Genomic DNA, 16,160 nt, shown 5'->3' on the forward strand with positions numbered 1-16,160 from the left:
GCATCAGGCCAGTGCTCCTACAAATCTTAAGGGATAGGAAATCGTGTGTGTGCTGAGTGCTGCCTGGGTACTCAGGCACGACTGCCATCCCCAGAAATGGAGACAAAAGAGCCCTGGATGTCAGCGCTGAGGAGGGAGCTTGGAGAACTGCTAGAGCAAGGCTCTCAACTCTGGCTGCCTGGGGCCACCTGGACGCTTTATCAAACGACAAGATCCAGGCCCCACCTAGAACAAGAGGTGTCGGAATTCCCAGAGTAGACCTGAGCGTCAGTGTTTTTCAAACCCTCCTCAGGTGAATCCAAGGGACAGAAAGGTTGAGAATCACTGCACTGGCCAGCCTCCTCTCTTGTAGGGGCTCTCTTGGGCACAGGAAAGCGAGGTGACCTCTCAAAGCCACGGAGGGAGGGCTTTGAGACCCGGGCTCCTACCTCCTCGCTGAACCTCTGTACCACACTCTGCCTGCTGGGCTTCCGAGAGGCTCCAGGGCCTTTCTCCAGTCTTTCCTTCCTGACGCTGCCTAGGAGACAGTGGTTGCTTGTTTCCTCTTGATATCTCTGTGGCAGGACTGCTGGTGGAGCTGTGTGACAAAGCAGAGGGGCCTGCCGTTCCTGTTACAGCCCCCCTGACATCCTAGAGCTTCTCCCTGGAGTTGGGCCCTGTGAACCTAATCGTTCTTCTTCCTAATCCCCCCTGACTTTCTCAGCAGTGACTGGCGAAGGCAGCACCTCCCAAGGGACAAAGACTTTGCAGTGGTGGCTTCAGTTCTGGGGCATCTTAGAACACCTGGAGGAGACTAAAAAATACTGATGCTTCATGCCCCATCCCAGACCAGTTAATTCAGAGCCACCAAGGGCCTGGGCATTAAGTGTTTTTTAAGTTCCTTGGTAATTCTAATGGGTCCAGAGTGACTGCTTTAGGAGTTTGGTGCTGCCTGAGTGTCAGGTATAGGAAGGACTTAAAAGTCCATTGGTAGAGGTTAATATGCAGTTATGTAACAACTCAACAATAAAGAACCAATTCGATTTTAAAATGAACAAAATACTTGTATAGACATTTCTCAAAAAGAAGGTATACAAATGGTCATAAGTCCATGAAAAGATGGGCAACATCACTGACCGTGAGGGAGCTGCGTGTCAATACTGCAATGAGAAACCAATTCATGGTGGTTCATCAGGAAAGCTATTGTTTTTTTCACAAACCATAGAAAATAACAGGTGTTTGTGAGGCTGTGGAAAAATCGGAAACCTTTACCCTGCTGGTGGGAAAGTTAAAGGGTGAAGTGCCGTGAAAAACAGTGTGGGAATCCTCAAAAAATTAAACATAGAATTACTATACGGTCCAGCAATTCCACTTCTGGATGTATACCCCAAAGAGAATTGAAAGCAGGGACTCAAAGAGGTGTTTGTACAGTTATGTTCATAGCAAAGATGGAAGCAACCCAAGTGTCCATTAGTAGATGTGTGGGTAAACACAATGTGGGATATACATACAATGAAATATTATTTAGACTTTAAAAAAGAAGGAAATCTGACGCACGCTACAGTATGGATGAACTTTGAAGACATTGTGCTAGGTGAAATAAGCCAGACAAAAGAGGACAAATACTGTACGATTCCACTCTGTGAGGTAACTATCACTTTTCTTTTCTTAGTGGGCGGGGGCATAGGTGGGAGGGGCGGAGCTTAGAGAGGAAGGGGCAGGGCTAGCGTTAGGGTTAGACAGAAAGTGGAATGGTGGTTGCCAGGGACTGCGGAAAGAAGAGGAATTATGGAGTTAGTGTTTAACAGGTACAGGGGTTCACTTTTGCAAGACAAAAAAATTTGGAGGTAGATGATGGTGATGGTTATACAACATTGGAAAAGTACTTACTGCCGCTGAACTGTACACTTAAAAGCAGTCTTTCAAAAAAGCACAGGGTCCAGAAACACAGTCCAGGTTCTTCTCCCCCCAGCTCTGTAGGATACCTGTGTTCCTTTTCTTTTTCCTGTATGAGTTTTTCCCTGGCTCCAACTGAGCACCTGAAGAAGCTATAGGGAAATGCCTGTTTGCTTAGCCAAACTAAACCAGGGCCTGGTGAGCCCCGGAGCTGATGTCCTGGAGGAAAGAGGCGGTGCCTGTGGTGGCCTGGCTTGTTTACAGGGAGTCCTCTCTTATGGGGTCTCCTGATGAGTTCTCCTTTTATCACTTAGCTGGCCTCGGGAACAGCTTACCCAGGCTGGGGAAGGTGTGAAGGTATAGAACAGTGGAGAACAGTGGGCTCTGGAGGGATGTACCACCACAGCCTGAAGATGCCACACAAGTCGTGATACTGTTGACCTGTATTAAGTGTGTCATCAGCTTGTAAAAGTACCTGGCATTTACTGAGCCTCACTTAGCACCAGATTCTGTGTTCATGCTTCACTATTTTCCTCATTTGACAGACTGAAAACTGGGTCTTAGATCAGGTAACTTGCCCAAAGTCCATAGCTTGCTGGTGGTGGATCTAGATTTCAACACAGGTCCATTTCCCAAGGTCTCACTCTTTACCACCGTGCTCCACCCCTCCCAAGGCTGGAGGTACTAAAGAGAGCTATTTTACTTCATTGTCCTTCTCTCTGACTCAGTGCCCTTGGATTTACCCAGTCTAGCTGGGTGAAGGTTGAGAGTGCACAAGCCCTGTACACATGATGCCTCCCACTCCCTCTCCCTCTGGTCTCCTGGGCTCCCTTCCCTGTGGGCAGTAGCGGCAGACAGACTTGTCCTGTGCGTGCTCTGCCCGCTAGAAAGAGCCTGGCTGGAGCAGAATGGCTCTGAGCAGCACTTTGGCTAGTGGGCTAAATGGGGTGCAGCTCTGCTGGGGCCTGGATACCCCCTTGAGCTGGTCCAGCTGGTCCAGCAGATTTGCTGTGGGGTGGAAATTCCCTGCACTTTCTGCTTCAGAAGTGAAAATGCACCTTTACCATCTCCTCTGCTGTCAAACCCAGACACTTAGAGTCTCCTCCTGCCTACCGGCTGGAGAGTCCACTGCCAGTCTCTCTCGGGACTTCATAGTGACTGCCTTCCACTCTGAGGCTCTCTATGAGCTGGTCTTTTTTTAATTATTATTCTGTACAGTTATTCATATTGTCACATGTTCTAAAATAGCATTGGTATCACCTTTCATCCATGTCTTCCTGATTTACCTCTACGATTCCATCCTGTTCTAAAAACATCTTCTTTTCTCTCTCCACGTCAGGCAAGTCCCGTAAGTAACCTAAAGTGATGACAGTCTAAGTATCCTGTGTTTCATCCAGCCAAGCATAGCATATATTGGACCTTCATTTTGAGGTCCAGTTTATTAGGTTGAACCTCATGAAATAGCCATATTTGTAGTCAAAACTGGTTGAAAATCAGAAATTTTAAATGGTTCAATCTGATAAGTTATAATGAGCCTGTCTTTTTCATAGAAGCATACTTGCAAATCTTTGAGAAAACTGGGGAGGGCTTGGTACTCAGGGAGTCAGATGGATCAGGAAGAGAACAGAATAGGAAACGAGTAGAAAGTCACTGAATGTTGGTTTCTGCAACTGTAGGGGAAGCAGATAAACATCCTCATCTCTCACAGTTGCTGGGAGCCTCAGAGGTTGCAAAGTTAAGTAGAAATGCTTTTAAGCTGTGAAGTTGTTCTCTGTTACGTGCATAGATTGCTTAGAATAAAACATAAGTGACTCTGCTACGCATAAGGTTTTAGAGTGACGTGTAGAAGGACATGGATGGCATGATGAGAGGTGCGGAATAAGAGTCTTGAGGTGAAAGATCTGGGGGGGGTCTGAATTCTTGCCCAGTCACCGGTAAGTTGATAATCTTGGACAAAATACTTAAAATCTATAAAATGGGCAATAGTGCCCACTTGCCTTGAGTCAGACTTCTGACCTGTGAGTACCACACAGTCGACTAACATTCGTTTTCCTGTCCTTTGTCGCAGTTCTGATGCCTCTATAGGGATGCGTCTAGGGTGTCTCCAGCTTGAATCTTCCCCAGGGCTGCTCACGGGGTCAAGGTGCTGTTTCTAGTTCCATCCGCAGGCCTTGCAATGGCCCCACATTGTCTCTACTCTGCACCCTCTCCCTGCCCTCAGTCTCTACTCCTGGCCTACCCTGAGCCCTTTCTGCACTACCAACAGCAGATCCAGCTGACTCTGAGTTCCTAAGAAGTAATGGTGGACTCCTCTCTTCTCATTTTCTTTCGCCTCCACCTAGAGGGTAGAGTTTATATATGATATATTTGAACTGAAAATTCAAATTATCTCCTAGCTTGCGCCTCTCAATGCCCTGTTCTTTCACTGATTAACTCTGGTCATTGAAGGTAACATTTGAATCATATCCTAGAGCTGGGCTGACCCTACGTGATGGAGGGCGATGCTGAGATGTTGAGTGTTGTTGGGTGGGCATGAATGTGTCCTTCCCCAATTCAAAGAAGAGAAGAACAAAGACTAATTTTGTAAAAACTGCCTTATTTTACTTTCAACTGAACTTCTTTCACTTTCCTGTCTGTGTTAGGATGGGCCAGAAATGACTCAATAGTTACTGACCAAATGGGAGCCCTCTCAGGACAATCTCAGGAAGAGGGAGATGTAGGTGCCATCTAGTTCACACCTTACCCTCCTTTTTATTTTATTTTTCTTTTAAGGATAAGGGATCAGCAAAGACAGTTAGAACTTGCCCCAAGCCTACTTTGTTCTGGGTGAGATGTTGTGCCTGGGACCGGCTACCATTGTCTGATATTATTTAGGACATCAAAGGGCTTGGAATGGAGGCCTCAAATAGAAAAATGTCAGGCCAGGCCACATCATCCTTTCAGTACACCCCAGCGTGGCGGTGCTACAAGAAGAAGTGACGCAGGAGGAGATGCTGCATTATCCAGGGAAATGACTGACACCTCTGGGGACCCTCTGCAGAGATCCTGCCCCTCTCCTTTGTGTAACCAGCCTGCTGACACTTCGCTTATGCCAAACGCCTGTCTCAACAGCATATTTTCATGCCTCTTGGTGCCCACTGTAAATCTGTGAAATATACATGAGAATGATGCCTCTTATTATTCCCAGGGGGAGGAGGGTGAGACGTGAATAGCAACTTCGCTCCTTGGAGCCTCATGAACCAGCTCAGAGCTGGTAGCACTCAGAGCTAAAATGAGAGCCTCAGATTCAGTCCAAGAGAGGAGAGGCTACCACTGTGTGTGTTTGCTGAGAAGGAATGGGAGATAAATGATAGGAGAAATAAAAAACAGAATGTTTCCCAAAGAGAAGATGATGCAGTTTTCTCTTACTAGAGCTACCTCAGCTAAAACCACTTTCCCCACAAAAGCACAGGGAATGTAGAAATGACATGCACAGATTGTAGCTTGGGAGGCAGAGAAGGAGCAACAGAGGTCTAAAGGCTGAGGGAAAGCCCACCGGACCTCTACAGGAAGGTCAGAGACGAGAGGATCATAAAAGTTGGCCATGCGGAGCAAGCCTTGCAGCCCTCAGCCCGAGGAGCTTTCAGCAGTGGGACTCTGATACTGCTTGGCCAGAGAGAGTGTTGAGGACCCTTCTCCCATCACCTCAATGCCTTCCCCTGTGCCAGTCAAACTTTGAAAGCAACCACCCTTTGTCTAGGACCCCCATACCACTGAACCAGCAGTCTGAGCTCAAACTCTACAACATGGATGAGGAATCTTTCAGTTTGCAAGTCTTGCCATGTTTAATACCAGCTCTCCATCCTCCGGAGCAGAGAGGCCATCCACTCACGGACCAGCCTGCCTCTTTTCTTGTCCTTACCTTTGGGAGAGGACTAGGCTGCCTGCTTTCCCCAGCATTGTCCCCCAGCCCCAGCTAGGAACACTGATTCTGATACTATGTCCATTTGCCTTACTCTCCACAAGGCCTGTATGCTACAGGGGGTGTGGGTGCCTACCTTTGTACACAGGTGGGCATGCAGATAATTACCGTTGCTGGGCTCCAGGCGACAGAGAGGAGGGCTGGGCTCAGCTCAAAACAGTCCATGGCTCCTGTCTCACTTCCAGTGATAACAAGAGCCCCTTGTGTGGCTGCAGGGAGGCTCCTGCAAAACCTGCCCCAGAGCCTGTTTTCTGACTTCGCCTCCTCTTAGTTCCCTTCTGCTGCTCTAGCAAATCACCACAGACTTAGTGGCTTCAAACAACACCATGTTTATTCTGTCACAGTTCTTCAGGTTAGAAGTCCAATGTGATTGTCACCGGCCTAGAATCAAGAATTGGCAGGACAGCCTTCCTTCTGGAAGCCCTAGACAAGAGGTTGTTTCCTCACCTTTCCCAGCTTCTAGATTTCTGGAGGCCGCCTGCATTCCTTGGCTTGTGGTCCCTTCCTCCATCTTGAGAGCAAGTGATGTGGCATCTCCCTGGTCCTTCTTCCAAAGTCACATCTCCCTGTGGCCACCGTGGGAAAGGTTCTCTGCTCCTAAGGACTCACATGATTACACTGTGCTAGCCTGAATAATCAAGTATGTGCTCCCCATCCCAAGGTCCCTAATCACGTCTGCAGGGTCCCTTTTGCTCTGTAAGGTATTGCATTTGCAGTTTCTAAGGATTAGGTGTGTGGACATCCTTGTGGGGAGGGGCATATCCTTCCAACCACGTCCTACCACCTCCTGACCAGCCTGCCTGACCGAACTCTTCCACAGCTGAGTGATGCGTTCTCCTGCCCAGCACCCACACCTTTTGGAACACCCCAGGTCCTCGGATACCCAGACGACTTGTCACCACACTTCCTTCACGTCTCTGCTTAAATGTCACCTGGTTAGAGAGACTTCCCCTCACTCTCACCCTCTACCATCACACATGCCCCTCTGCTGTTTCACTTTTCCTCGTAGCAGTTATGTCACTGCCTGGCATGTTTACCACTGTTTATCGTTTATCCCCCCCCCCCCCAACTGGTTCCCAGATTCCCTGTACAAGTGAATAGGTTTTGTTTATTTTGTTCTTTACTCTATCTCAGGTAGCGTGAACAGTAGCTGACATATAAGAAGGTCTCGGTAAATACTTATGGGAAGGAAGAAGGGGAGGAAGGAAATGAAGAGAAGAGAGGAAGAGAGGAGGGAGGGGAGGAAGGAGAAAGGACCGTGTGTCAGGGACTCCTGGGAGAGTTCATCTGTGAAGAGCAGGCTCAGTGTCCTCCATCCCCTGAGGACTGCAGGGGAAACTGGCTAACTTTATCAGGGGGCCTGAGGATGCGGTAGGCAATAATATTCTGAGGCCTGGAGTTCTAACTGAGAAAATCTTTGCAATCCTGCTGCCTGAGAAATCTCTGGGACACATGGGCTACGCTTACCTCTCATGCATCTGGAATGGTTGAAAATTCAGAAATATAAGGATGGGCAGGGTCTTCCCTCCCATCCCTCCTATTCATGAACTCCTCCATAAACTGACTTGAGTTCCATTAAGGCAAAATCCACACTGCATTTAATGTATCAGAAACCTCTTCATCGCACCCAGGAATCTACATGCCGCTGCAGCTGCTATTTCTGCCCGTGGGAGGGAAGTGGTCATTGACAGAATGAAAATACCATCCCTCACAGCGGACACTTAGTAATGGCGAGCCTTCCCAAATTGGAACTCCGTCAAAGTGATAGACGGGCACTTCTTACTGCCCTACTTCGGGAACACTTTGACCTACATAGAAGTGAACCTTTTTGGAAGTAGATAAAACCTAGCGTGGTTTGTTTTTAGCAGCTCCAGCTGCAGTCATCTCTCACTTTGATAAACAGCTTGTCTCCTCCTGAGCTCGGACCTCCAGGAGCTTTATCTCACTGTCCCCCAGAAGAGCATGAGCGCTGGCTGCTCTGGTGAGACCCCTCGGTCCTTTGTGAAACCCCACAGCCTTCTCAGCATCACCTGGCTACCCTTACCTGGGGCTTGGTTCAAACCAGAGGACGATCAGTGATCTTCCTTCCTGAAAAGCAGTGTTGGCAGGGCAAGCCAGGCTTAACTCTTTGAGCCAGAAGGAGGCAGACAGGTGTCAGCTAGATAGGCAGAGAGGGACACAGGGACACAGTTACATGGCATAGTTGAAAACAGAAAGAACAAGCTCAATGGTGGTTTAGTCCTTGGAGTCTAAAAGCTGTTGCTAGGTGAATCGAGACACCCATGGGGCCAGCAGTGGTGTAGTGGTTAGATCACACTAAACAGATATAACTAGAAGAGGTTACTATTCATACTGCTAGCAATAATGCTTTTTCTGTAGACATTACTGTTAAAATAACAGATGTAACCTGAGGTTGCTGCTGCTGCTAAATTGCTTCAATCGTGTCCGACTCTGTGCGACCCCACAGACAGCAGCCCACCAGGCTCCCCCATCCCTGGGATTCTCCAGGCAAGAACACTGGAGTGGGTTGCCATTTCCTTCTCCAATGCATGAAAGTGAAAAGTGAAAGTGAAGTCGCTCAGTCGTGTCCAACTCTTAGGGACCCCATGGACTACAGCCTACCAGGCTCCCCCGTCCAAGGGATTTTCCAGGCAAGAATACTGGAGTGGGGTGCCATTGCCTTCTCTATATACATAGACATTATATTTGAAAGACATGTTTGGAGTTCAAATTAAATACAGAAACAATGTACACATTGCACCTCCTTTTTTTAAATCTTAAATGTTTCTGGTCACTGATAATTATTATTCTTCACATAAAGATGAAACCTGTACTTTATGTCCAGTCTTGGTTTTCCATCAGTTTCCTTTTTGTGCTACAAAAACTGAACCAGCTGCTTTCCTGGAACTCACCTTGTTCTTTGTCTTTGCTCAGGGAACACATCATATTCAATTTATGTTTCTTATACAAGATTCCCATATAAATTCCCATATATAGGTTACCTTAGTGAGTCACAGATAGTAGATACTAAAAAAAAACTCTTTGTTGAATAAATGATCAGTACTTGGCAAGAACCTCGGCGTTTTAAGCTGCAGTCGCAAACGGAGGCCAGGACAGGATACTTTTGGGGAAATTAAGAACCATTCCGGTGTCAGCCATTAGGCAGTTTACAGACCAGAAATCTACGCAGGAAGATGGGGATTAAGGAGCATGTGGTTAGTAGCTGGAGAGCGTAGCAGGTGGTGGGAGAATGAGTCAAAGGACCAGCTGTCAGAGTTTGAGCAAGTGAAAATATTTGAATTGGGGTGCTTCCTAAACTCTATATCTACTATGCAGGAAGTAATCCCAGAGTCCCAAGGCCCATGGTCCTTAGCCCTGACTTCATACTGAAATCACCTGCAGAGCTTTAAAAAAACTCTAGATACGAATCTGGTATCAGAACCTGAGAGTGCAAACTGGAGCTGAGATTTACTGCTGGAGGAAAAGGCAGGTAAGTGACTGGTTGCGGTGGGACTGAGGAAGGCAGGCCTGCCCGTAGTCACCGGAAACCATGCCACAGTCCTCTCTGGGCATGTTGTGTAGAAGGTGTGTACTGTACTTTTCTCTGTAAGAAAGTTCTCACAGGAATCTCTAGACCGGAGTAGGGTCATAATACAGTTGCTATTCCTTCCGTCTCTAGGCTGAGCTCTCATTAAGAAACCTGGATAAATGCTGTTGTTTTAAAAAACTCTGTTCTATAGGAGAATAAGTCTAAAGGATAAAATTGGACACACCTGTCAGTGAAAAGGGCAGATGCCTGAAATCATGGTCCCGTGTTCTCAAGCCTGTGGCTAACTTCGGGCGAGAGGTCACTAGTCACTGGTACCCAGCCCAGCGTTGTGGGGTACTAGGCCCAGTATGTCTGCAGGCTGAGACCAGCAGGAATTCTTTGAGGTTCACTGTTGTGGGAAATGGAGGTGAGGTAAAATGGACACACAGACAGGTGATAGCCTAATTCATGCAAGATAGACTTGGAAGCATCACTGAAGACAAATTCTGCCAAAAATAGGAATAAAACTCAACCGTCTGTTTGGAAATTAGGAACACTCCAGAGATACTGCTGGAGAAGGAAATGGCAACCCACTCCAGTGTTCTTGCCTGGAGAATCCCAGGGACAGAGGAGCCTGGTGGGCTGCCGTCTATGGGGTCACACAGAGTCGGACACGCTGAAGCGACTTAGCAGCAGCAGCAACAGCAGCAGAGATACTGCTATAGCTCAGTGGTTCTTAGCCTGAACTTTGGGAGTGGGTGGGGTAGAGTTTGAAAACCTTGAGATTATAGACATTCCACTGTCTTATGCAAAATGATGTTTATTTGGAATGGGGCTCAGATAAGGTCCAGGGATAAATAAAACTTTGAGGAAGAAGTGTGTTTAGGTGATGTCATCGAACCTCTCACACACACACACCCTGACCTCTCTCTCGTTTCATCTCTTTCCTCTGTGTTGGCTTTATGGCAAGATGGCCTCCAGCTGCTTTAGGTTAACATTCTATCGATGTAGAAATCTTCTGAGAAGGGATTGCTGCTTTCACAGTAGTTCTTGCTATGGTCTCTAGTTTATGATCATTGGCTGAAACTGGGTCATGTGCTAAATCTGAACCAGTCCCCTTGGCTGGCTGGCTAAACCCAGGTCATAGGCCTATCCTTAGAGTGGAGCATAGACACAGGGAGGGCGTCAGCCACATCCAAAAACATGGTCTAAGAATGGAAGAGAGCTGGTTTCTCAAAGAAAAATCAAAGTGCTGTTACAAAAAGAAGAGGGTGTAGATTGCAAACAGATGGGGAAGATTTCACTATCTAGAGAGTCCCGTGGACTGCAAGGAGATCAAACCAGTCAATCCTAAAGGAAATCAACCCTGAATATTCATTGGAAGGACTGATGCTAAAGCTGAAACTCCAATACTTTGGCCACCTGATGCACCTGACTCGTTGGAAAAGACCCTGATGCTGGGAAAGATTGAAGGCAGGAGGAGAAGGGGACGACAGAGGGTGAGAGGGTTGGATGGCATCACCGACTCGATGGACATGGGTTTGAGCAAGCTCCAGGAGTTGGCAAGCTCAGGGAAGCCTGGCGTGCTGCAGTGCATGGGGTCGCAAAGAGTCGGACACGACTGAGTGACTGAACTGAGCTGAACTGAACTGGTCCTCAATGTGTGGTCCTTCTACCAGCAACATGAACATCATCCTGGAACTTGCAGAAATGAAATCCTACTGAATCAGAAAGTCTGGGAGTGGGGCCCAGTAATCTGTACTGTAACTTACTCTCCAAGTAATTCTGATGCGCACTCAAGTTTGAGAACCACCACATTACAGCAACGGCTCTCAAACTATGCTGCATCTTACAAAACACCTGGGGAACTTTGAAAAAATACTAATATAGCCTCACCCAAAGTGAATTAATCTGAATCTTGAGAGGGATAGGGGAGGAAGACCCAGGCATCAGTGGTTCTTAAACTTGGTTCCACCCTGAAATCACCTGGTGAGAACCTTAAAAAAAAAAATTAAGGGCTAGAATTTATTAATAGAAAAACTTCCCTGATGATTCTAATAAGCATCTGTGTTTAAAAACCATTGCCCTACCATCCCCTCCAAATTGTCCTGAGGACACTTAAAACATCTAGATGTAGGTTAGAGGATTCAGGGACCTATTTTCTTAAATCCCTAAACTCAAAACTTGGTCAAATATCTAACATTGATTCCCTTTTCTTTCATGTTCATGTTGAGTCTGTTGTAGCAGCTAATTCCACAACGACTGGGATTGTTTCTGTTTGAGAATGTAGACCCAGTGCATTAAACAGAGCCTGGCACATAGTAGGCACTCAGTAGGTGTTTGCTGAGTCAGTGAATCAGTCTGAAATTGGTCCATGTCTTCAGCAGTGTTCAAGACTTCCTTGCTGGGTTTTAGACATCACTGGTCTCATTCTGGAAGGCACACAAAGATGGCAATGGGACTCTTGGGTTATTGATGCCTAACCAGTCTTCAGAATGGCCCAAAATGTGCTGATCATATCAACTTAAGATGGGTAAGGTGTCCCTAATGGCTTTATTTTAATATCCTTTAAATTGATAGTGAGTGGATTCCTGGTTAATAAGGACCAGTGGAAACATGCCTAGTGAATCTTTTACATGGAGACTAAGACTACTTTAAGGGTCTACTTGTACTCAGATTCTTTTTGAAGTATATTTATAGAGTTTGATCCCTGGGTTAGGAAGATTCCCTGGAGAAGGGAATGACAACCCACTCTAGTATTCTTGCCTGGAGAATTCCATAGAGGAGCCTAGCAGGCTACAGTCCATAGGGTCGCAAAGAGTTGGACGTGAGCAACTAACACTTTCATTTCACTGTATAACATTCTGTTACAGGTGTACAGTGTGGTGATAAGTTTAAAAAGCTATTTAACAGTTTTTAAATACTCCATTTATAGCTGTTATAAAATATTCACTATATTCTCTGTGTTGTATGATATACCCTTATAGCTTATTTTTTACCATTAGTTTCTGGTACTTTTATTTCTGAAGCAAGGGTGGAGTCTTCCTCAGACATCTAATTCAAGCCAGCTTCTACAAGATGACATCATCAGCCTCTTACAAAAGATTTTGATGGAAAGATAATCCAGTGTCACCTGAACACTGGTAAAGAATCCACCTGCCATGCAGGAGACCCAGGTTTGATCCCTGAGTCGGGAAGATTTTCCTGGAGAAGGGCTGGCAACCCACTCCAGTATTCTTGCCTGGAGAATTCCATGGACAGAGGAGCCTGGTGGGCTATAGTTCATGGGGTTGCACAAAGTCAGACACAACTGAGCAACTAACAGTTTCAGTTTTCAAACGCAAAGGCCCAGAGGAAGGTTTAAAGTAAGAGAGGTTACTCATCAAGCAATTTTGAATCACTTTTGAATTCCTATCAGAATGCCCCAGTATTGGGTGGGTAGACCAAATGTTGATTCATATCATAGCACCCAGGCAGTGGATCACAAGGAAACAAAGTTCATTTTTAGATGGGCTGAAGGGTCAAGATGAGCCTGACCAATAGAATGATCACTGAGTTCAGGAATCTGGGGTTTGGGCTGCATGAGCAATTTGAACTTTCATTTCTGTGTTTCATATCTGGAGCACCTGGGGCACACTTCCTGCTTAACAGTGAGATTATTATTTAAAAACTTGCCAGGAGAAGCCATCAGGGAGGTGGCAGTGGTAGACCTTGAACGTAGATTTTGACTTTGGGTTCTGTTCTTCCTATGGGGTGAAGATTTTTAGAATCTCTCTTTAGAGTTAAATCATCAGAGCCCCATCATCATTCATTCATTCAGTTTCTTTCAATTTAAAAGAGGACTCTACCTTATAAGGTTTTTTGGTGTGATCGATGAGTTAATGAATAGAAGGCAAAGTCTTGTCCTGTGGCTGTCTTTCTTCCAGGTGGGAATTGCGTGATCAAGCTTCTGTTTCATCAAGCTTCTGCTTCTTCTCACAAGCTTCCTTTTTTTTTAATCTGATGATTGGGCTATTGCTACCATATGAGTGCTGTATGTTTCCGGAAATCCCTTCTCCTAAATCTGGACACAGGAATGGGAGAGATATTTAGTGAGTGGTAAACTCAGTGGTTCATGGGAAGGTCCAGTTGGTGTGGTCCATGTGGGCTTATGGGGGGCAGGGAAGTATGGTGGATATGAGCTTGACCTTGAAATATGAAAAGACTTAAAAAAGGAAACAGCTAGAGATTTAAGTAAAGGAATGATAGACCCACTGGGTGTGGTTAGGGGAATGAATGGACATCTTCCACCACAAGTAAGGTGTCTGCAGTTTCTCTGTAGGCACTCAAATCTCTTAACAGCTACTTCATGGATGTCTTTTAAAATTCTCTTAGCAACCCTGTAATATGGGGATTATTTTTCCCTCCTATATTTTTTAAATGAAGAAACTGAAGATTAAAAAAGTGAAGTGACTTGCCTAAGGTCAGACAGCTAGTAGGGGACAAAGCTTTGAACTTCGGTCTTACAGTTTCAGGTAACAACATTGCCGCCAGGGAGCCTATAAAAAGGGGAGGCACTATTATTATTTAACCTTAAATATTTGAAAGAAGGAAAGAAAAGGATAGGTGAAGGTATTTTCAGCACAGAAGGGGCTGTCCATGTTCGGAGGCTGAGGGGAAGGAATAGGGAAACCTGTTAGAGAAAAAGCACTATGGAGTCTGGAACCTTCTAAATTTGCTTCTTTCTAGCTTCATCAGGTTGTGTATTTTAAGCCGGAGCTGACTGTGGCGGCCTTTGAGGAGAGGAAGTTACAGTGAAGGAAAAGCACCTGTGTTGTGCTGTGGGTTGTGTACCCTCATCTTGCATGCTCTGTGCCCTGGGTCAGAGCGGCGTTGCATAAGGCTCTGGGCCACGCTGCCTGCCGGACTAGGGCAAACAGCTGGACTTTGGAACTCCGCCCCCAGCCCCGCCCTCCCCGCGGGCCCCTCCTCTCCTCCCCAAGGTGGCTCCGGCTCCCAGAAAGTCGCAGCGGCGGCCGCGCGGTGCGGGACGGCCGGGAAGGAGGGCCGAGGTTGCGAGCTGCCTCCGGGGCCGCGGCGCCCGCCGAGGTGGCCTGCTGGCTGCGCTCCCACAGGTGCTGGTGCCCCGGGCCATGCTGGAGCGCTGGGGCCACCGGCAGCATGAAGGGCGGCGACCGCGCGTACACCCGAGGTCCCTCTTTGGGGTGGCTCTTTGCGAAGTGCTGCTGTTGCTTTCCGTGCAGAGGTGAGTGACCGTCGGCATTGGCACCTTCTTTTTAGGCAGACTGGACCGGCTGAATTGGGGCGGGGGTGGGGGGATGTAGGATGGGCGAAAATGGGGCTGGGGAGTGGAGCACGGCAGATGGACAGTTTGCTCCCAGCTGTGTTCTTTGCAGTTTCTGCGGCACTACGCGGTTCGCTCGCTCTGTCTCAGAGAGCTTCAGACTTGGATGCGGAGCTCCAGTTTGGGACCTCAAGTTACTTATCAGCGTCTTTGGTTGTTGGGCGCCAGTCTGCAGGGGGGTGGGGCGCGGATGCGGGGGGTGGGGAGAGGGCACTGAGAGCTCTGTGCTCCCCGTAGTGGCAGAGTCACACTTTCCTGCTCTCATTTACATATGGACCTCAGCCGCGGGTTAACAGATGACTCTTAGCTATAGGAATGTATTTGACACTTGTCTCTACACCAGGAACTATTTTTGCCAAGCGACAACTTTATTTGGGGACTGGAGCCGGCTTTTCTGTGCCTGGGCTTTGGCAGGCTAGCGTGGGTTTGCAGCTCTGGGCCAGAGCTTGGCTCATTAATTAACCAAGAACTCTCTATGTACCCAATTAGGACTGTATTTAATTATTATGCTAATTTTAATGTTGAGCAGCCTTGCGGGAAGCAACTAATTTCCGCAAAATCAGCCTGCAAAACAAGATAGTGAGAAGGATGACAGAGAAAGGTTATCAGTGTGCAGCCCATCCTGAAAAAGAATGGAGCCCTTCCTAGACAGAGTTAGTAGGTATTCCTAACACATTTCATGTCTCTTTAACACCTCAGCTCAGAGGGTCTGTTTCTATGTAGAAGTGAGAAGATAGGCTCTCACTTGACATTGGTCTTTTAAAAATTTTACCTGATGGTGTCTCGCCTCCACCCCTGTTTGCGATGCCCCAGTCTCCATGCTCATCTTAACCTGATAAGGTCCCCATGGAACTCTCTGAGACTTACTGGTGAATAAACTATATCCAAGTGACCACCATCCTATGTGCCCACCCTACACACAGCTCTGACAAATTCTCCATCCTAAAGGCAATGGCACCCCACTCCAGTACTTTTGTCTGGAATATCCCATGGACGGAGGAGCCTGGTGGCCTGCAGTCCGTGGGGTCGCTAGAGTCGGGCACGACTGAGCGACTTCACTTTGACTTTTCACCTTCATGCATTGGAGAAGGAAATGGCAACCCACTCCAGTGTTCTTGCCTGGAGAGTCCCAGGGATGGGGGCGCCTGGTGGGCTGCCATCTCTGGTGTTGCACAGAGTCGGACACGACTGAAGCGACTTAGCAGCAGCAGCAGCAGCAAACAGATATGAGGCCACAAAAAGTAATTAAATCTGAAGGACCTTTCCCCAAGTCATTAAGGTTCATAATCTCAGTGTTAGATTCTCTCAGTCTCTGCATTTAATTAAAACAGCTTAGAACTGTGTAGTAGCTAACTCTAAAAATCAAAATTCAGAGGGAGAAAGAATTTTAGGAGGCCAGGGACCCTCACAAAAATCCAAGCCTAGTTCAGAACCATATAAAACCGTGGCTG

At 47.1% G+C, this 16,160-nt stretch overlaps 1 protein-coding gene across 4 annotated transcripts in view; it reads left to right on the plus strand.

Moving 5' to 3' along the window:
• Window positions 1-16,160, plus strand: part of KALRN (kalirin RhoGEF kinase) — a 694,704-nt gene that overhangs the window by 561,764 nt on the left and 116,780 nt on the right. For 2 of the 4 annotated variants that reach the window (XM_068966655.1, XM_068966732.1), the window contains exon 1: window positions 14,526-14,610. The exons of the other annotated variants lie outside the window; for them this stretch is intronic. In XM_068966655.1, coding sequence (XP_068822756.1) covers window positions 14,526-14,610 — 85 coding nt within the window. Of the gene's footprint in view, window positions 1-14,525; window positions 14,611-16,160 lie in introns of those variants that run through there. 4 annotated transcript variants of the gene reach the window in all.

This window comes from Capricornis sumatraensis, chromosome 1, assembly GCF_032405125.1.
Source record: "Capricornis sumatraensis isolate serow.1 chromosome 1, serow.2, whole genome shotgun sequence".
Classification (NCBI taxonomy): domain Eukaryota; kingdom Metazoa; phylum Chordata; class Mammalia; order Artiodactyla; family Bovidae; genus Capricornis; species Capricornis sumatraensis.